The sequence below is a fragment of the Mytilus trossulus genome, chromosome 3 (assembly GCF_036588685.1).
Source record: "Mytilus trossulus isolate FHL-02 chromosome 3, PNRI_Mtr1.1.1.hap1, whole genome shotgun sequence".
NCBI classification, from domain to species: domain Eukaryota; kingdom Metazoa; phylum Mollusca; class Bivalvia; order Mytilida; family Mytilidae; genus Mytilus; species Mytilus trossulus.
Window position 1 is genome coordinate 27,646,852 of NC_086375.1, and position 22,499 is coordinate 27,669,350.

Sequence of the window (22,499 nt, forward strand, 5' to 3'; positions counted from 1 at the left end):
CATACTTGCCCCAACCGTTCAGTGTTCAACCTCTGCGGTCGTATAAAGCTACGCCCTGCGGAGCATCTGGTTCTCATATATTTCTTATAGTTTTGTTTGTTTGTGTGTTTTCTTGTTTGTTTATGTTACTATTTCGTTGTCTTCGTGTCTTTTTAGCCTTGACCAATATAGGGGTGAATGTAGGAGAATAAATAAATATAATTGTTTCTCTTTTTTTCTTTTTACGTACATGATTACGAAGTGTAATGAATTGAGTGAATAAAAAATGTTATTTTTTGGCATACACAAAACATAGTTTACACAATGGTGAATGTTTTTCTCTACCAGCAAGTTGGGCTTATTCTACATAGAAAAAAAATGAAAAAGAAAATGTTATAAATTTCATGCGTTTGAAGTGCTTTATTTTCCCTGTACCTTGAAAGCTGAATAGTTGAAAGCCTAGTCTAGCTAAATGAATAATATATATATAAAAGATATATATTATCTGTATTTAGAATCATCGGAATTATATGTTTATATTGATAAAAAAATAAGAAATAAATACATAATATATTTTTCATCACGATTGTTTCATAAAAATGTAATATTTTATAATAAAAATTGTAAGCACGTTTCTGTCATGAACTTTAAATATATTAACTGAGGCCGTGTTCACACCAAACGCCGTGTACAGTAAACATGTTTACAATTAGTTTAATGCAATGGACACTGGTTTCGCATTAAATTTGTTCACATCTATACACCTTGTTTAATTACCTGTACATAAGATTTGTTCACACTTGTAAACTATATGTCATTTAAATGTTCATTACGTAGAACCGAATGCAAAGTTTTCGGACAATTTTTCTAGCAGTAAGGGAATGGCCATTTGACTTCAAAAAGGGGAGATGGAAATATTTCGATCCCCAATTGGATAAAAATAATCTGATCATACAGATGATAAAAATAAATATTCTAAATCTAAGAGTTTCCCCATACATTATAGTGTTAAATATTTGTAGAATTGTTTTTTTAAAACGTTCGCGCGAAAAAAAATCTGATTCAGATATCGCCTCCCCCCCCCCCCTATTTGAAGTTAAGTGGTTGCTCCTTTATGAAATAAAATTGAGAATGGAAATCGGGAATGTCCTTTTGATGATTTGTAGTAGTTTAAATAAACTGAAGATGTCTTGATTGCGCATTAGGCTGCAGCAGCGTGCTTACAGACGAAAAAAAAGGATTGAGATATTAGGGATCACTACAGTTTTGTCAGGCTTTTCTGTTTGTTTCAAATGATATTTCTTCTCCAAAGAGTATTTGGCAAAGGGAGAGAGTAATGTGTTTTTTCTTTCTTTTAAGGGTTATTAACGGATCTGAGATACTAGACAAACATATCCTTTACCTCCCACTTTTTTTAGTAATGTATTTATGCGTGAATCGCTGTTTGAGTAAAACCCAGTGGCGAATATTTCTATGTACTTTCAATTTTAGCATTAAATATATTGGCAGCTTAGAGTGAATTAAAAAAAAAAAAAAAAAGTTTTTTGAGAAAAAAAATCCATTAAATCCCCATTTCCCCATCCCCATTCCCCCGAAAATCAATGGGTGTTGCCTTTCTGGTTCGGCAATGATGCTGATTTGAGTCTTAATCAGGGTTTAATAAAGTACGTTATTTAAAAAAAAAAAAACATAATATACATTTTAGACAACAATTTGTGTAAAGAACTTTATTAAAAATTGTTGAAATTATCAATTTTATTCAAAAAAAGTTTTCTTCTTAAATATAAACACGGTTAAACTAATGTCCTAAATGCCTAGTTTTGTGTACACTTAACCTACACAAGGCCTACATTGAGTATCGACTGTGTGTAGATAAAACATGATTTAAACTACATGTAAACATTGAGTTTTATCAATGGGCTGTTTAGTTTACGTGTGAGTTACACTAACACCACACCGAATTTAGGTCAATGTGAACACGGCCTGAGTTTAATTTAATTGAAGACAATGTTACCTCGAGAACAAAGGAAAGAATTTACAATTTACATTTTTGGTATTTTATATTAAAATAAATATTTTATTGGAAACATTTGTATGCTCTAATCCTCCAAACAATATCCTGTTTGTTCGGTATTATTCTGTTACAAGAAAATTTACTTTGCGAATTGTCACTCATAATTATCTTCGAACCCTTCTCTTCTTTTCATTCCCATATGCGTGTGTGTTACATCCTATTAGATTTTTTCCTTCAGAAATTCACTTTGTATTTTGTTTCCGATCCTGTTTCATTTTTAGGAACAAAAGTGATTACAGGTCCGTGGTTGGTGTTTAAAGTAATAAGGATACATGTGTCATGGATAAATAGGATGACCAAAAACGGATTCTTGAGATATTGATTCATTCGGATTTTTAAGAAACGAATTTGTGAGATAATTCTTCTGAATATTGTATTTTCTACCCTTATTTTTAGCAACTAAAAAAAAGTAACATATGCCATGAATTTTATTCCCCAAATTTGCTAATTATATCTTCCAGGCTATATCTATTTTCAGTAATCTGTCAAATAGGCTCAAATAACTAAGAACAATTCGCAGACGCCTTTTTGCAGTTGGATTTGAAGGAACCAAATTTTTCGGTTTGATGAAGTTTAATTATCTCTCTATATTAGAAGCTATAATTTCCCAGCTTCAGCTTGTTACCGATACAATTAAATTATATCTTTGAATGTAAAACACATCAAAACTTGACAACATACATGTGAACATTTTTCCAGTCGACTGAGCTCGCTCGGAGATGGAATATTAACTTGACATGTCCTTGTCCACCAGAACAAGACATACTTCTGCAAAATACTAGGTCCATTTTCTTCGTCTTGATTTGCAATTTTACAAATTGCTACGAAGAATAGATGAAAAATTAGCGCCCATGGTCAATATGTTAATTTTAGGCAAAAATTAGAAGACTTGTCTGATGAAATTAACGACATTCTGAGGTACATGACAGCTGTATGGTTTTTAGTTTTCAATGCATTAAAAAATTGCGCTTTTTTGTATTTTTCAGATTTTATTTATTTTTGGACAATTTATAAATTATTACTCAGTTATCAAAATTAAATTAAATTTGTTTAAGTGTTGTCATTACCATCCCATTAAATAATTTAACTTATTGCAAACCTGTTACCAAAGTTCAAATCTGAGAATTAAAAAATGCCTGATATTCAACATAAAAGATAATTTAATTATAAAATAAGATAAAATATTTGGTCGCCGTCGCTTTTGACATGGGAGTCACCGATAATGTCCTCGTTAGAGGGATCTTTGCAGGAAATTACAGATACATCTCTGATAAGAACACGACAAAGTGTTGATAAGAATTTGAAGCAAGAAATTAAAGGGTCACAAAATGTCATCCTGCCTCAAAAAATTGCCTCCGTGTAATATTTATGTTGCACTGGCTGATAGCCATGGACATTATTTCTGTTGCATTACATATTGGTCATGGACAATAGACAAAGGGAGATAACACACTTGTAATATCGTGGACGTTACTGTTGGTAGATACGCTGGAGTTATCTTTAATAGACTGTAAAAAATATTATTTCTTCTATTAAAATGATAAGAAGTAGTCATTACTTCGGATATATATAAAGGTGTTCCTCAGGGATCTATACTAGGCCCTGTATTATTTAATGTTTTTATAAATGATATTTTTCTTTTTGTCAAACACTGTGATTTATACAACTATGCTGATGATAACACCCTCTCAAAAACAGGTACTACTTTGGAATCAGTTATTAAACCCTTAGAGGAAGACAGTAATTCCCTAATCTCATGGTTCTCTTTCAACAAAATGCAGGCAAACCCAGAAAAATTCCAGGCAATTTCCATAGGTAAAAAAACACACACTCAAAATATTACTTTTAACCTAAATGGATTCAACATAAAATGTGACGACGAAGTGAAACTTCTCGGTGTAACAATAGACTTTAAACTGGATTTTAACACTCACATATCAAATATTTGCAAAAAAGCTGCACGACAACTAAACGTTCTAAAAAGAATTGGCACTCATCTCACCAGACTTTCAAAACTTACAATATACCACTCATTTATCATGTCAAACCTCAGCTACTGTCCTCTTACATGGCACTTCTGCAGTGAACAAAACACAAAGAAAATAGAAAAAATACAAGAAAGAGCACTCAGATTTATTTATGACGACTACACAAATTCTTACAATACACTTCTTGAACAATCTAAGCTACCAGCACTAAAAATCAGAAGATTGAGAACCATGGCATTAGAGACATATAAAATAATAAATAAATCAAGTCCAGAACTCCTACATAATTTAGTAAATATTAAAGAAAATTCATATAACTTCAGGTACAAAGGCATAGCAGATATACCACGGCCAAAAACAACAAGGTATGGTAAGAAAAACTTTAGTTATGAGGCAGCAAAACTCTGGAACTCCTTGCCAAATGAGGCAAGGAGCTTATCAACTTTTGGCCAGTTCAAAAATTTTATCTCCACCTGGTGTTTTTCAGAAAAATGTACATGCAGTTCTTGTAAATAATGTACTTACTTGCTGCCCCATAACTTGATCTCGAAGCCTGCTGTTTGTTTGGTTTTTTTTTTTTTTTTTTTTTTTTTAATGTTTTATTTTTTTGCAGTTATTTTTATTTTTTATTTAGCCATTTATTTCTTTTGCTTATGCATTACCTTTGCTATAGCTGCATGCAGTCTTTTTTTTGTGCTTAAAGTGTTTAAGTTTGCATGTGCTACTGTTATATAAATACTATGTGCTACTGTATATGTGCTGATATTAGACATTTGTTTTAATCTATCTTGCTTAGCTTTTATTCTGCATGTGCTATTTATGTATTAATATATATATGTGCTGTCTGTTTGCATGTTTGTGTTGTATGTGTGTCTGATGTTATTACATGTATGTTTTGTTTATTAATATCAGTCGGTTAAAGAGCTCTTAAGAGCTCATGTTCATTGTTATTATGTATATATATGCAACCTGACTTTAAATAAAGATTACTTTACTTTACTTTACTTTACGGTACTGACATCATTTTTAAGAAACCTTTCTGAAATTGTCTGTTAATAAATTTTGAATATATAAGAATCCAATGTAGATAAATTTGGCTATGTTTCTAAGTCCCTTTTTGGTCATATAAGCTCTTCAAATTTTATGTTATTATAATAATATATTCATGGCTTTCAAATATTCGATTTTCAGCGTTCCTGATGAAAGTAAATCTAGAAAAGCGCTTTGAACAGACGCAATTTACAGGGAACTAAAGGCTTAATTATATGAGAAGCTTATATAGGCCTATATGAAAATAATATTTTTTAGTTTGATATTAGACACGGGATGGTTTGCTTTGAAATAGTGTAAGATAATCTAAGGAAATAGAAGTTTCTAAGATATGGTGTTCAGTTACTTCACAAACTTTCTACTTTACATCTAATTTTAGCTAATTTCAAAGTAAAGCCCAACACCCTTTTCCATTTTCTAATCGATCGTTTTAAAAAAAATCTTAATCTTAATCCCGAAGATTATGAAAATACACACAATCGAAATGTGTCGCAGAAACTTTAACTTTTTTGGATACATTTCCAAGAATTTTTTCATATTGATTCAAAAGACGATAATTCAAATTAATCAGTTTTATGAAAATGTTGGTCGTTTATCAACAGAAAACATTTATCAATGAAACTTTACTTGATAACGTGTCTATGAATAAAAAAGAGATGTGGGTAATCGTCAATGAAACAGCAACCCAACAAAAAAAATAACCAAAAAGGCATCTAGACCACAAGTTATTCTTCAACCATGTATTAACGTGTATATGTATGTATCACTTGTTCTAAATCGTCCCAAAGATCTGTAATTAGCACAACCATGCAGTTTTGATATTCGATAAAAGTTGCACTCATTTAATTTCCGTTTTTGGAAAGGTTTATGTTGTTCAGACTTTCAGGCTTCCGAAGCTACACAAAAAAAACTATGTCAATTGGATATGCTTTAATACTATATCTGCCCATGAATTTTTACTAGATAACATTTTTGTTCGCTTTGGAGATTCCGTATATCGTCAGGTTATCGGAATTCCAATGGGGACTAACTGTGCACCATTTATTGCGGACCTGGTTTTGTATTGCTATGAGTTACAATTGTTTTACTAAAATCAGCAAAGACCCATCGAAACAACATCTGATAAACAAATTTAATAATACTTTTAGATATTTGGATGATATTTTGGCTCTCAATAAGGACGACTTCAGTATGTATACTAAGAAATGTATCCTGTTGAACTTACTTTAAATAAAGCTAATACTAACAATGACCACTGCCCTTTCCTCGATCTTGATATCTATATCACTAACGGAAAGCTTAATACTAAAATTTATGATAAAAGAGATGATTTTTCATTTCCTATCGTTAATTATCCATTTTTAGATGGTGACGTTCCCTTGTCACCATCTTACGGTGTTTATAAATCTCAACTTGTACGATTCGCTCGTGTATGTAACAATGTTTTAGATTTTAACGAAAGAAATTTATGTATTACTGAAAAATTATTACACCAGGGTTTTCGATATCACAAACTAGTCAAAACATTTACTAAATTTTATCATCGGTATAAGGACATCATTCGTAAATATAGCTCAACATGCAGACTTCTTATACGTTCAGGTATTTCACATCCAATTTTTTATGGAAATATTCTTTATAAAGCACAAAAATGTCAGTATTCACCTCAGAAACTAACAAATCTTTTAAATAGACTTATTAAGAAGGGATATAGTTACGATACTGTTGTCAGGTCATTAAAGATTGCATATTTTGGCGTTAATATTGATTCACTTATAGGGTTTTTGCATCGAAACTAAACACATTTATTAAAATACCATTTGTTGTCATGACACAGGTTATGTTCTTCTCATATAGGTTACGATGGTATGATACTAAAACCCTAACGTGAAGGATTGTGCCTGATATTTATATATATGATGAAATCATAATCTTTCAATCAGTTTAATTGAAGTCTGGAGCTGGCATGTCAGTTAACTCCTAGTAGTCTGTTGTTATTTATGTATTATTGTCATTTTGTTTATTTTCTTTGGTTACATCTTCTGACATCAGACTCGGACTTCCCTTGAACTGAATTTTAATGTGTTATGCGTTGACTTTTCTACATTGGCTAGAGGTATATGGGGGAGGGTTGAGATCTCATAACATGACATGTTTAGCCCGCCGCATTTTTTGTGCCTGTCCCAAGTCAGGAGCCTCTGGCCTTTGTTAGTCTTGTATTATTTTAATTTTAGTTTCTTTTGCATAATTTGGAAATTAGTATGGCGTTCATTATCACTGAACTAGTATATATTTGTTTAGGAGCCAGCTGAAGGACGCTTCTGGGTGCGGGAATTTCTCGCTTCATTGAAGACCTGTTGGAGACCTTCTTCTGCTGTTGTTTTTTTCTATGGTCGGGTTGTTGTCTCTTTGACACATTCCCCATTTCCATTCTTAATTTTATTTTGTTTCCAGATATTATAGTGTTCTTCTTTTCGGCGTTATTCGTTTTGGCCATGGTGTTGTCTACAGCTCAATATATAAATGCACAAAGACCAGACGTGACAAGGAATGTATACACCCATAAAAAAAGAAAGACACAACGTACAGATCTGAAAGTACTCAGAGTAACTAAGCATGTACAAACCAAGTACTTGAATTTGATACTGGGACATTCGATATGTGAAATTTCAGTCATTACCATATAATTCCTAGGTTTTCGTTTGCTCCTGTCTGTTTTATCTGTTGTTGTTTTATTTTTTTTATTTTTTTTAACTGGATAGTTTTCATAGTTTTTGTTGATTTTTGAACTGTTTCGCATTTTCATATATATCGGGATGTCTCAGTTTAAAGCTTACTTTATAAACAATATGTATATTTTGTTTTTTGTTGAAGGCTTCATGCTGACCAACAATCAATTAAATATACCAAATTACATATGAGTAAACAAATATATGTCACCTTACGGTCTTCAACAATGTTCAAAACCCATATCGCATAGTCGGCTATAAAAGGTCCTGAAGTGACAAATGTGAAACAATTCATACAAGAAAATTATCGACCTGATTATGCACTAAATAATGAACGAAAAACAAATATAATATACAGCGACTAACGACAATCATTAACTTGAAATAGGCACATACAAATGTGGCGCCTATCCCCCTTCCCTTGGACAGTGGTGTAACAGTTCAATATATATGAACAAACTATAAAAATCAGTTGAAAAGAGCTTACCGTATCAGATCGAAACAAAGCATCTATAGCTGACTATGCGGTATGGGCTTTGCTCATTGTTGAAGGCCGTGAAGTGATCCATAGTTGGTTTATTTCTGTGTCATTTGGTCTCTTTTAGAGAGTTGTCTCATTGGAAATTATAACGCATCTTCTTGTTTTTATCTAACAAAAAACACCAAACGGGCGTGGCAGGGACCTTATTCAACCCAACATAAAAAAGACACCAAGTACTGATCAATCTCAGTGTACTCGCAGTTACTCATGTACTGACAACTAGTTCAAAGCCAAAAACAACTCTGACTGTTTATGACGTCACTAAATCCATTGGATGTTGGATGTGTACTGATTAATAATTTTGTCTTAGATGCATGATTTTTTTATTAGTTGTTAGTGTCTTTGAACTAGCTGTCAGCAACTGCGAGTACTTTTAGATCTGTATTTAGTGTCTTTTTGTTGTTTTGATGTACAAGTACCCGGTCACGTCCTGTTAAATTTGTTTTATTTGTATTTTTGTCCTTTTGATGAGTTAGGCCCTTTTCAACTGATCTTTTTAGTTCGTCCTTATGTTGTTCTGTTAGACCACTGTTCCAGGTTAGGGGGAGTGGGATCCCGCTAACATGTTTTAACCCCGCAACATTCTGTATGTATGTGCCTGTCCCAAGCTAGGAGCCTGTAATTCAGTGGTTGTCGTTTGTTTATGTGTTACATATTTTTTTCGTTCATTTTTTTGTTGTACTTAAATAAGGCGGTATTGGCTTTGTTCATTGCTGAAGGCCGTACGGTGAACTATAGTTGTTAATTTCTGTGTCATTTGGTCTCTTGTGGAGAGTTGTCTCATTGTCGATCATACCACATCTTCTTTTTTCATAATAAAAAGTAATGCATCTAAGAATGAAATGTAGATGTATGTTGTGTGATTCTTTAAATAAACACATTTTATTGTCTTCATTATGTTGATACTGTACTTAAATAAAGAAAAATTAGCGGATATTCTATGATTACATTTTTTCAAAAACCCTTTCGAACCCTGGAAAAATTTGAACTTGAATTTTTTGAACAATATGAATGTATAGTAGACTACTTAAAAAAGTTTGATCTTTAATGAAAAAGATGACAATAAGTAAATGCTACTTATGATACTCTCTTCCAACAAAAAAAAGAGGAAAATATTGTTTATTGATGACAGAAAAATTGAAATTTCGAGAAATGGGGCGAAAAATGGTAAATAAACAAGGAATAATGATTGCCATTTTTACAATTCTCTCGAAAGGTTAAACCATAGACAGAGCTCGGAAAGACTTGACCGTAAAAGAGGGCACACGAATCTATGTCATATTTTATTAGAGACGTTTTACCTAATATAAAGTTGATTAAGGATAAAAAAAAAATGATGTGTTTTGACCTAAAAGGTGTCAAAATATTCGACGATAGACAAAGGGGATCACTTAACTTTCTTGAAGAAGTCTGAAAAAAAACAACAGATATGTACGTGAGAAATTGTCTTATGAAATCAGTTCAATATAATTAACATAAGGATGTTTTTTTTTGTTCGTAAATAAATCTGGCATAGTTTTTGATAGTTTAACCTCTAAACTTTAAGTTTTGGATGTTTCTGTTGTACCGGTCATGTATATCAAATGGTGCTTGGGAAATATTTTTAAACCAAACTGAAAAGGTAATTTATTTGGAACAAGCCAAAACGAGATGCTCAAAAAGGCACCCAGTCATAGATCATTCAGTGCAATAAGCATTTTTGCTTGCTTAACGAGTTGATAAAGGGACTTCGCCGTCTTTTTTTTTTAAATGAGGTACGAGGTCGGGATTGGTTAGTAGTTTTTAGCTTCTCGCGTGGGTTTCCGGTTCCGATGAACTGATGATGAAACGTTAAAAATGTAAACAACTCATATTTTCAGTGCTATCGTATCCTGTAAGATAAAATGCCGTTGAAAGCAGTAGTATACGAGTATAATAGGAGTACGTGCTATTTATGAAATGGCAGACGACTCTCTTCTTCAGCGACAAGAAGAGGAATGGCAAGTTTTGCAAGCGGTTTACATGGACGATGTTGTCGATCTTAGAAAGAAGGTCGCATGGAAGGTATATTGTACACGACATGGGCTATGCATTATAATTCATAAAAGTATTTACTTATTGCAATTTAAGGTGGTATGGGAGTCTAAAATAAAAATGATAGAATTTGTTCAAACTTTGTCAAGATGTAGTATCTATTGATACATGTTCAAAAATGTTATGAAAATGATAGGTCACCGTGCATTTTCTCAAGCTACAGGTTGTGACAAAATGACAAATTTTGTATGGATTATATAGGAAAAGGCACCATTTTGTGAATAGAAACTAAACAAAATGATAGAATTGTATAATAAATTCCAAAAGATAGCTTTCAGACAATGCTTTTAAAATATTAAAAGAAAAGATAGGGTCACCGTATGTTTTTGCGGACTAAAAGACAAAATAGGAAAATTTCATGTAGAGTCCTTCAGAAAATGCACTGTTTTAGAGTTAACTCCCCTTAATATGCGAATGTGAAAATATTCAAAAACAACCAAAAATAATCTACACTTGTAAAAATTTAATATATTTCTAAGTTATTTTCTTATAAATTAGTTCTTTTAAATGGAAAATTCACATTGAATAATGCATTCCTGCATCAAATTTTGCTAACTTGATAGAAATATGGACCTTAGATTCTCTGTTTTTTACAATCCAAGATGGCGAAAGACACCCATACCACCTTAAAGTAGTTTACTTACACACAAGCCTCTCCTGTGTCTGTCTAGGTAATATATGCCGATAGAAAAATGCATATTAGTTCAACAAATTGTTATTGTAATATCTCTATGACATGATTGATAAGTATGTAAATGTGACATGTTGGTTATTATACAAGGCAATATGTGTCCTCAAGGTATACTGTAAGGTTTATCTTAAAGCACAGGCTGCTGTGAATGGAATGGCTGACCAGGGTCTGCAGGCAAATCATGTTGTCTTCTTTTTCCAGCAACAGATACTGGGGAAGAACCATCTATAAATAGCTTACGGAATCCCCAGATTAGTGTCCAATTTCACCACATTATGCGTATTTCAGGATGACCACCAAACTGATTGAGTGAATACAATGTGAAGGATGGTTCATATGTACATGTATTCAAAAAATTCAGCCAAAATGAGCTATATAATTACCTGAAGGTTGTCATACATGTAGATGTAAGTGCTGGTTGGGTATACATTTTGTATGTATGATATATGAATGTATGACGTAAGGAATATACGAAGGGGTATTTCAGAGTGAATCACCACAAAAAGAGTAAATTTTAACCAAATTAATGTACTGTAACAGAAAGTTCCCTTTTGTTGTCCAGTATTGAATAAATATATTTATATGTTGTTCTGTATTTTAGGTTGAGAGACCTTTGCATATATGTTTGGTATTGAAACAGCAGCAGTCTGAAAGTGTAGCTGGGACGACTGACAGTGATAGCATGATCCATATGGTTATTAAATGTCCAAATAAATATCCTGATTTGTAAGTTTAAAAAACAAAATAATTTCAATAAAATGTTACATTTGTAAATTAAACTATACCTGTTCATAAACTTATAAGGGAAGGCACTTTTGATTAATCACACATACAAACATTTTTATAGACTTTCATACATTTGATAGTGCAGGGTTCTCGCTAAGGATTTTTGAAGGTGAGTCCAGGGACTCATCATTTTTGGTCATGGTGAGTCCAACAGCAAGAAGAACACATTTTATTGCAATTTAATGTAATATTTTAGTGTCCATGGCCTAACAGAGCAATGAAATGACATTAAATTTAGATTACTTTTTAAACTTTTGCTATAAAAAGATGATATTTGTGTTTAAATGTGTTCAGTTTATACAAAATATTTCAATATTGATGTATCTGTGGACTCACCAGTTTTGAAAATGGTGAGTCCAGACAGATTTTGATGAGTCCAGGACTCATGGACTTGCCTTAGCGAGAACCCTGTAGTGTACAACATAATATTTCACACCTCCTTTCTTGATATTATAAAATTAAAGTTTACGTTTCTGGGAACAGCTGCAGATGTGGCTGTACCATTATTTTGTCAGCAATTCAACAAAACAAGCAAAACAATTTGTCCAGAAAGTGTTAGTATTCAAAATCATGAAAATCAAAATCAAGTGCATGATATGAGTCAATAGGACAGCAACTCAACAAAGGAATTAAACAAAGCATTGTATTGTATGTACAGTCTTCAGTGTCTGAGCACATCTTTTTTAGCACCTTTCAGATGATTAAATGATAATGGTTAACACAGCAGAAAGACAAAACAATAGCTCTTCAATTTTTATACTTCTAATGATTTGTTAATGGTGTGTTCATTGTGCTATACATTTTTCATTAAATGTGTATATAAGGGAGATAATTGCTTTGATTAATAAAATATCTTTAAAGATGTTATACTGTTTAAGACTTTTCTTTTTAAAGGGTACCAGAAATAATACTTGAAAATGCCAAAGGACTGTCTAATGAACAAATTGCTGTGTTGAATAAAGAACTAATAGAACGAGCCAAATCAATGGTTGGAGAGGTAACTTATGTTCAACGTTATGGTGACTTGAATAACTCCGGTATCACTCAGATTACAATTCTACCTTGACAGGTAAGTTTGTATTTAGCCTATAAAATACTTATTTAGCCTTGAGAATTGAAAGGTCAGTTTATCCCATTCATACAATAGAAGTTAATAAATTTGGCTTCATGCCATTTACCTTGTCCAAAATTAAGGTCACTTGATTGCTATTGTGATATTGTTAAAGTACAAAAGAACCCTGTATTCTGACCATTATTTAAAACTTTGTGCATCTTGATTTAATTGTTAAAAATCTGTTAATGTTGAATTTTAGGGGTTATTTAAGGCCTTTAAATTGCATATTTCTTTACATGGTAGTTTTTTTTTCAGATTTAAAAAAAAATATCTGCTTGACTTATAGAAATAGCCTATGCTTGCAGGTTATCTATTACACTGTCTTGTTTTTCTGACAAATTATTATTTAGTTGCAAAATATTTAAAATGAGACCTGAAATTTTTTCTATCTAAAAATGTGCATTAAACAATGTTGAAGGTTAAAATAATCATGATATAAACTAGAATGAAGAAAACATTTTGGTCCCAAAAAAACATCATCAATCAGGATATAAAACTCAAAATATTAATTTATCATTTTTCATTATACTTATATCAGTTGAAATTTCAAGCCACTGTTTTTCATGTTAACAATGTAGGTCATGTCCCAACAGAAAATCAATAAATATGACATTACAATGTACTCTTAGCACAAACACATAGGGTCACTGTGAAATATACAACTAGGGCAACAAACTATCAATTATATCAAACCAGTTTGACTAGATGTTTAGTTTAAAACCAGTTTGACTAGATATGTTCTATATATTGACAATGTAAATGACATGAGGACCTGCATGGGTTTTTTAATATCTGTATTCTTTAAATTGTTATGGCATTTTCCTTTTAACATGTTTATTGGCCTTAAAAATAACTCTCATTCTGTAAAATGTTCATGAAAATGATTTTACTATATAGTCTTTCTGTTACAAGATTATTTATCAATTATGTACATTGATCATTATATTATCAGTATTGCATTACAGTTACTAAAGTTACTTTTTCAAGTATTCTTTATACTTTTGCACCACAGTATTCTCTATATTTTATTTTGTTGTTCATTTTCTCTTTTCTCTATTTTTTTGTTGCTATTACATGTATTCTCTATTCTTTATTTTGTTGTTCATTTTCTCTATTCTCTATTTTTTTGTTGCTATTACATGTATTCTCTATTCTGTAAACCCCATTCTGACCCTCATAGGTAAACTTCTTTTGTATGAATGGGATAAACTGACCTTTCAATTCTCAAGGCTAAATAAGTATTTCATAGGCTAAATACAAACTTACCTGTCAAGGTAGAAATGTAATCTGAGTGATACCGGTGTTTTTCAAGTCACCATAAATAACTTGCCTTTTGTACAATAGCCTGGCCATGTGAATGTACAATTATTTATTTAGATTGACATTTTTTTTTAAATTAAAGAGACATAATACATTTTAGTTAATGCAATATCCAAACATACGTTTACATCACATGCAATCTAACATATATCCTGAACCAATTTAGAAATGTTACATAGGAGGAGGAGGAGAGAACCTGTTCAAAGAAGGATAACTCTGTTTGTTCACTTCAACTTATATCTCTTTCTCATCTAAATATTTTCTATTTAGATACAGGCTAAAAACTGTACTAAAACCTAAATATTCATTTATCATGATCTATATGCAAAGCGTTCATAAATCACTGTTTGCTAGATTTGGAAAATGTTGACATCAATACTTTGTATATGGATGTCTCATGTTACTGAGTTTCCGTCAGTTACATGTTCAATGTCCTTCGAAAAAAAGTTCAGATTTTTTGTAATGTTGAATACTCTCTTATTGTAAGTATAACTATATTTGGTATGTGTGTACGTTGCAAGGTCCTCATGCCCGTCAGACAGTTTTCACTTGACCTCAACCTCATTTCATGGATCAGTGAACAAAGTTAAGTTTTTGAGTTCTTGTCTTTTTATGCCCCACCTACAATAGTAGAGGGGCATTATGTTTTCTGGTCTGTGCCTCTGTTCGTTCGTTCGTCCATCTGTGCGTCCGTTCACTTCAGGTTAAAGATTTTGGTCAAGGTAGTTTTTGAAGAAGTTGAAGTTCAATCAACTTGTAACTTAGTACACATGTTCCCCATGATATGATCTTTCTAATTTTAATACCAAATTATAGTTTTGACCCCAATTTCATGGTCCACTGAACATAGAAAATGATAGTGCCAAGTTCAGGTTAAAGTTTTTGGTCAAGGTAGTTTTTGATGAAGTCAAAGTTACATTAACTTGAAACTTAGTACACATGTTCCCTATGATATGATTTTTCTAATTTTAATTCCAAATTAAAGTTCTGACCCCAATTTTCAGGGTCCACTGAACACAGAAAATGATAGTGCGAGTGGGGCATCCGTGTACTATGGACACATTCTTGTTCTAATACTAATTGCAATAGGTCAACTATATTTTGTGTATGGAAATATTTCATGATCTATATGTCAGTCGCACAGGTTTTATTTGACCTTGACCTCATTTCCACAGTTCATTAACTAAAAGCAATAGGTCAACTATATTTGTTGTATAGAAGAATTGTTAGCTGTACATGCCTGTCTGGCATGGTTCATCTGACCTTGACCTTATTTTCATGGTTCATTGGTCAATGTTTAGTTTTCTTCGTTAAATTTATGTGACAGTTGTGATAAAGCTTTATCAACATAATATCAATGATTCGTAAAGAAGGCAAGACATTTCAGCGTGGGCACTCTTGTGTCTTATAGCAAAAATAAATCCCACCTGAAATTTACAAATTTTTATTACAGTACATGATATATGATTCTATATTGTGTTTTTTTTTTAATTTTCACATTGTATGACATAGAATTAATTTTCAATCCAGCTTTTATATATAAAAGGTTTATCACGTAGAAATATATTAAAATCACAATAAAGTGACCAAAAAACATAAACAAATTTCTAAAATGTCTTCCTTACATAATTTACTTTTAAACCTTTTTCAAGTATGGTTCTAGAACTAGCTAAGCATGTAAAGAATTTCCTTTTTATATCTTCTTCAGGTTATGGTTTTAGAACTTGCTCAACATGTACAGACATTTCTGTGTTTATATCCTTTTCAGGTTATGGTTTTAGAACTAGCTCAACATATACAGACATTTCTGTGTTTATATCCTTTTCAGGTTATGGTTCTAGAACTAGCTCAACATGTACAGACATTTCTGTGTTTATATCCTTTTCAGACATTTCTGTGTTTATATCCTTTTCAGGTTATGGTTCTAGAACTAGCTCAACATGTTCAGACATTTCTGTGTTTATATCCTTTTCAGGTTATGGTTTTAGAACTTGCTCAGCATGTACAGACATTTCTGTGTTTATATCCTTTTCAGGTTATGGTTCTAGAACTAGCTCAACATGTACAGACATTTCTGTGTTTATATTCTTTTCAGGTTATGGTTCTAGAACTTGCTCAACATGTACAGACATTTCTGTGTTTATATCCTTTTCAGGTTATGGTTTTAGAACTTGCTCAGCATGTACAGACATTTCTGTGTTTATATCCTTTTCAGGTTATGGTTCTAGAACTAGCTCAACATGTACAGACATTTCTGTGTTTATATTCTTTTCAGGTTATGGTTCTAGAACTTGCGCAACATGTACAGACATTTCTGTGTTTATATCCTTTTCAGGTTATGGTTTTAGAACTTGCTCAACATGTACAGACATTTCTGTGTTTATATCCTTTTCAGGTTATGGTTCTAGAACTAGCTCAACATGTACAGACATTTCTGTGTTTATATCCTTTTCAGGTTATGGTTCTAGAACTAGCTCAACATGTACAGACATTTCTGTGTTTATATCCTTTTCAGGTCATGGTTCTAGAACTAGCTCAACATGTACAGACATTTCTGTGTTTATATCCTTTTCAGGTTATGGTTCTAGAACTAGCTCAACATGTACAGACATTTCTGTGTTTATATCCTTTTCAGGTCATGGTTCTAGAACTAGCTCAACATGTACAGACATTTCTGTGTTTATATCCTTTTCAGGTCATGGTTCTAGAACTAGCTCAACATGTACAGACATTTCTTCGTGATAACTACAAAGGTCCACAGAAATCTTTTTATGAAGAAATGTTGAGTAACCAATTAAAACAACAAGAAAAACAAAAACTAGAACAACAGAAAAGACTTGATTTCCTGAAAAGAAAAGAAGAAAAAGAGGTATTTGATGTTTTTGTTTGATTTTTTAAGTGATTTGCCTTTGACCTTAAACCATATTCTTTAAAACAATGAAGTGATACTCAAATAAAATAGCACTAGGATTGTCAGTTCTCCTATTGAAGGTCTGTGGTTTTTTTCTGAGCACTCTGGCTTCCTCTACCAATACAAACTGGCTTCCTTGCAATAGCCCAAAAAAAGACACAAAGTAACATTTTCTATTGGAATACATTTGTTAATCAATTTCATTATTGCAATATAATTTGTAAAATACTGAGTACTCTACATTTAAATTAATCAGATGTCTTGATGATTTGTAAAATATTTATTGAAAGTAAAATAATTGGTAATGGTTCATTTTATTCTTTAACTTGAATTCAACTTCACACATATGCGTTTTATGCATTCACTTGTAAATCTTGTGCTTTGCCTGTTACAGAGACAGCTTCTAGAGGATGAAATACAGAAGAGACAACATGCTCTGAAAGAAGAAACAAAGAAAATAAAGGAAACCAAACAGGTACAATTCAATTGTTTATACTTTTCTAATATGTATATCATAGAACTTCAGGGGCCGTATTATGTTTTCTGATTTATGAATCTATCTGTTCTTCTCAATGTGTTATCAAAGTACAAATAATATTCACCTTACACATTTTTCATGTTAAGGTGGTACCCAACACCTTCACTAAAAATTAATTTAGCTTGTTTAATTTTCATAAAATTTTGGCAAAGTATTTACTTTGACCCTTTGACAAAAATATGAAAATTAAAAAAAATTTGAACCAACCAATTTATCAGAAAAAATACACTGGTTTTATAGCAGTTTGACAAACATTAATTTTGATCATTGCGAAGCTTAGTATTCCCTTAACAACTCAACGTAATTAAAATGTTTAGCTGATTTTACAGAGTTATCTCCCTGTAGTGTTAGTTACCACCTTAAATATTATTGAAATATTTGCTGTTGAACATACAGTATAACAGCCATTTAACCATCAATGAATTTTACACTTTAAATGCTTGACTGCAGAAAATAAATATCTTGTGAAATAAATAAATATAGCTACCCAATTTTATTTGTATAAATTAAAAAAAGTATGGTACTTAAATGAATGGTTTAGTAGCACAATCTTCTTGATATGATCTATATATTAATCTATTTATTTCTATAATTAGATATCTGATGAGAAACCAACAGAACAAGAGAAAGCTGTACCAGCTACTCCTATTACAGAAGTACCAACATGTTCCCCAATTGGTACCCCAAGTACTCCTAGAAGACCAAGAATGTCTCATTCACCCTCCCCCTTAATTGTGCTCCCAAATAATGAGAATAAATATAACCAGGATAAGAGAAGAAGGTATGTTGTTGTTATATTTTAATTTTATGTACACTTAAAAATAGCAATCAAATTGAAATATTATTGAGAAAATGTGGTTGTATAATGATAGAATAAATAATCAAAGAATTCAGATAGTTTAAACATATTTTATTTGCTTCAAAATGTAATAGGGATGAGATTAAACTATACATATATAGTCTTCTCCCATAAAGAAGGAGTCAAATACAGCAAAATATTCAAAGAGTGACTGAACAACAATTCACATTTTTTTTATGCAATCTAATATGGATAAGTTTCCTACAACTGTCAAATTCAATGTGATATTTTTTTCAACCCTTTCTCGTAGGCAACGGGATGAGACATAGTATGCTTTGGTGGTATTACTTGATCCTATATTCTCATATTTCTCAAATTTTCATTTGGTAGACCAAACACACTTCATTTCAAAATATATTTGTTATAAAATATTTATATTTTTTCCATTCATGACAACTAGACTAAGAAAATATAGCTGCCTCACATACATGTAAGTCATGAACCTGATGTTCAGTGGTTGATGTTTGTTGATGTGGTTCATAAGATTTTCTTGTTTCTAATTTTTGATATAGTGTAGACTGTTTGTTTTTCCATTTCAATGATTTACACTAGTCATTTTTATGGCCCTTTTTATCCTGCTGTTCATTGTGAGCCAAGGCTCTATGCTGAAGACCCTACTTTGACCTATAATTGTTTACTTTTACAAATCATGACTTAGATGGAGAGTTGTCTCATCGGCACTCATACCACATCCTATTATACCTATAAAAAGTAATTTTATTAACTGCTCATTGTTTCTATTTAAAAAGTACTAAAAATTGAAGGTACAAAGATTTTATAAGGACAACATCTGAAACAATTTGCACAAGATTTGCACTTACACATTTAAATTGCTTCATATACGTGTAACAAAAAATATCAGTCTTATTTACACATATATACAATGGGAGATAACTGTTATATTTTAGAAAAGTTTTCTGTTGAACTATTTTATCATATTATGCACAGATTGCTTGTAAACTTTTAAAAATGATAAGTAATAATGAAAAAATGCATAACAAACAGATGGACTGCTGTGTCACATGATAAGATATATCTGAAACTATTTTTAAACTTTGAGGAGGTGAAAACGTTTAAAATCACTGACTTTGAACATGAAAAAACATAAATGAATCCTCAAAATCATTAGGGCTATTCCATTAAAATGTATATGGGAGGTTAGTAAGGGACTTAAAATATCCCTACAACCAAGAACCATTTTGTAGATAATTTTGTATTTTTGAATAATAGTAATAGAAACATACTGAAAAAAAGACCCATGACCCTCATTCAATAACATTTTAATGGAAGAGCCCTTAGTGAATATTTTATATGATATGGCCTCTAGAAATCCAAGATTGTCAACATTTTATCATTGATCCATATGAGGAATACATGTAGTATATCCTGCTTGCACTATTTCAGTAACCATGCTGGTATCCAAGTGAGTGATTTTTGAGCCTTAAAATTATTTTATTTTACATTTTCAATTTTGATATATTCAGGAGGACCAGTACCCCATTAAGAGATACTGATGATTCTGATCACCAATGTAAAGATCATACTGGAGGGATAGTGGTTATAGCCTTCAATACTAAATCAGAGAGAACAATACATAGAGGCACATGTTTAGGTAATGTTTTATAATACATCCCCAATGTAAAGATCATACTGGAGGGATAGTGGTTATAGCCTTCAATACTAAATCAGAGAGAACAATACATAGAGGCACATGTTTAGGTAATGTTTTATAATACATCCCCAATGTAAAGATCATACTGGAGGGATAGTGGTTATAGCCTTCAATACTAAATCAGAGAGAACAATACATAGAGGCACATGTTTAGGTAATGTTTTATAATACATCCCCAATGTAAAGATCATACTGGAGGGATAGTGGTTATAGCCTTCAATACTAAATCAGAGAGAACAATACATAGAGGCACATGTTTAGGTAATGTTTTATAATACATCCCCAATGTAAAGATCATACTGGAGGGATAGTGGTTATAGCCTTCAATACTAAATCAGAGAGAACAATACATAGTGGCACATGTTTAGGTAATGTTTTATAATACATCCCTAATGCAAAGATCATACTGGAGGGATAGTGGTTATAGCCTTCAATACTAAATCAGAGAGAACAATACATAGAGGCACATGTTTAGGTAATGTTTTATAATACATCCCCAATGTAAAGATCATACTGGAGGGATAGTGGTTATAGCCTTCAATACTAAATCAGAGAGAACAATACATAGAGGCACATGTTTAGGTAATGTTTTATAATACATCCCCAATGTAAAGATCATACTGGAGGGATAGTGGTTATAGCCTTCAATACTAAATCAGAGAGAACAATACATAGAGGCACATGTTTAGGTAATGCTTTATAATACATCACCAATGTAAAGATCATACTGGAGGGATAGTGGTTATAGCCTTCAATACTAAATCAGAGAGAACAATACATAGAGGCACATGTTTAGGTAATGTTTTATAATACATCCCCAATGTAAAGACCATACTGGAGGGATAGTGGTTATAGCCTTCAATACTAAATCAGAGAGAACAATACATAGAGGCACATGTTTAGGTAATGTTTTATAATACATCCCCGATGTAAAGATCATACTGGAGGGATAGTGGTTATAGCCTTCAATACTAAATCAGAGAGAACAATACATAGAGGGACATGTTTAGGTAATGTTTTATAATACATCCCCAATGTAAAGATCATACTGGAGGGATAGTGGTTATAGCCTTCAATACTAAATCAGAGAGAACAATACATAGAGGCACATGTTTAGGTAATGTTTTATAATACATCCCCAATGTAAAGATCATACCGGAGGGATAGTGGTTATAGCCTTCAATACTAAATCAGAGAGAACGATACATAGAGGGACATGTTTAGGTAATGTTTTATAGTACACCCCAATGTAAAGACCATACTGGAGGGATAGTGGTTATAGCCTTCAATACTAAATCAGAGAGAACAATACATAGAGGCACATGTTTAGGTAATGTTTTATAATACATCCCCAATGTAAAGATCATACTGGAGGGATAGTGGTTATAGCCTTCAATACTAAATCAGAGAGAACAATACATAGAGGCACATGTTTAGGTAATGTTTTATAATACACCCCCAATGTAAAGATCATACTGGAGGGATAGTGGTTATAGCCTTCAATACTAAATCAGAGAGAACAATACATAGAGGCACATGTTTAGGTAATGCTTTATGACATGTTTAGGTAATGTGTTATGACATGTTTAAGTAGTGTTTTATAACACATGTTTATGTAATGTTTTATGACATGTTTAAGTAGTGTTTTATAACACATGTTTATGTAAAGTTTTATGACATGTTTATGTATTTTTTTGGACATATTAAGGGTAGTTTTTTAAAACACATGTTTAGGTAATGTTTTATGACATGTTTATTTAATTTTTTATAACACATGTTTGCCTCTGGCCTTTGTTAGTCTTGTATTATTTAAATTTTAGTTTCTTGTGTACAATTTGGAAATTAGTATGGCGTTCATTATCACTGAACTAGTATATATTTGTTTAGGGGCCAGCTGAAGGACGCCTCCGGGTGCGGGAATTTCTCGCTACATTGAAGACCTGTTGGTGACCTTCTGCTGTTGTATTTTTTTATTTTGGTCGGGTTGTTGTCTCTTTGACACATTCCCCATTTCCATTCTCAATTTTATTAGGTAACTTTCTATGACAGTTTTGGTAGTGTTTTAAGGTAAAGATTGCATGAAATGCAATCAAAACCTTATGGGACTGACTTGATATCTAAATCTTCCAAGGCTTATCACTACCTTTTTTGATACACAAAATATAGTGCATTGA

At 31.8% G+C, this 22,499-nt stretch overlaps 1 protein-coding gene across 1 annotated transcript in view; it reads left to right on the forward strand.

The window, feature by feature from the left end:
• The window catches only part of LOC134711162 (eIF-2-alpha kinase GCN2-like), a 145,289-nt gene that overhangs the window by 97,437 nt on the left and 25,353 nt on the right, over window positions 1–22,499 (forward strand). The window contains exon 10 of the mRNA XM_063571608.1: window positions 20,138–20,265. Within this exon, the coding sequence (XP_063427678.1) occupies window positions 20,138–20,265 (128 nt within the window). The remainder of the gene's footprint in view (window positions 1–20,137; window positions 20,266–22,499) is intronic.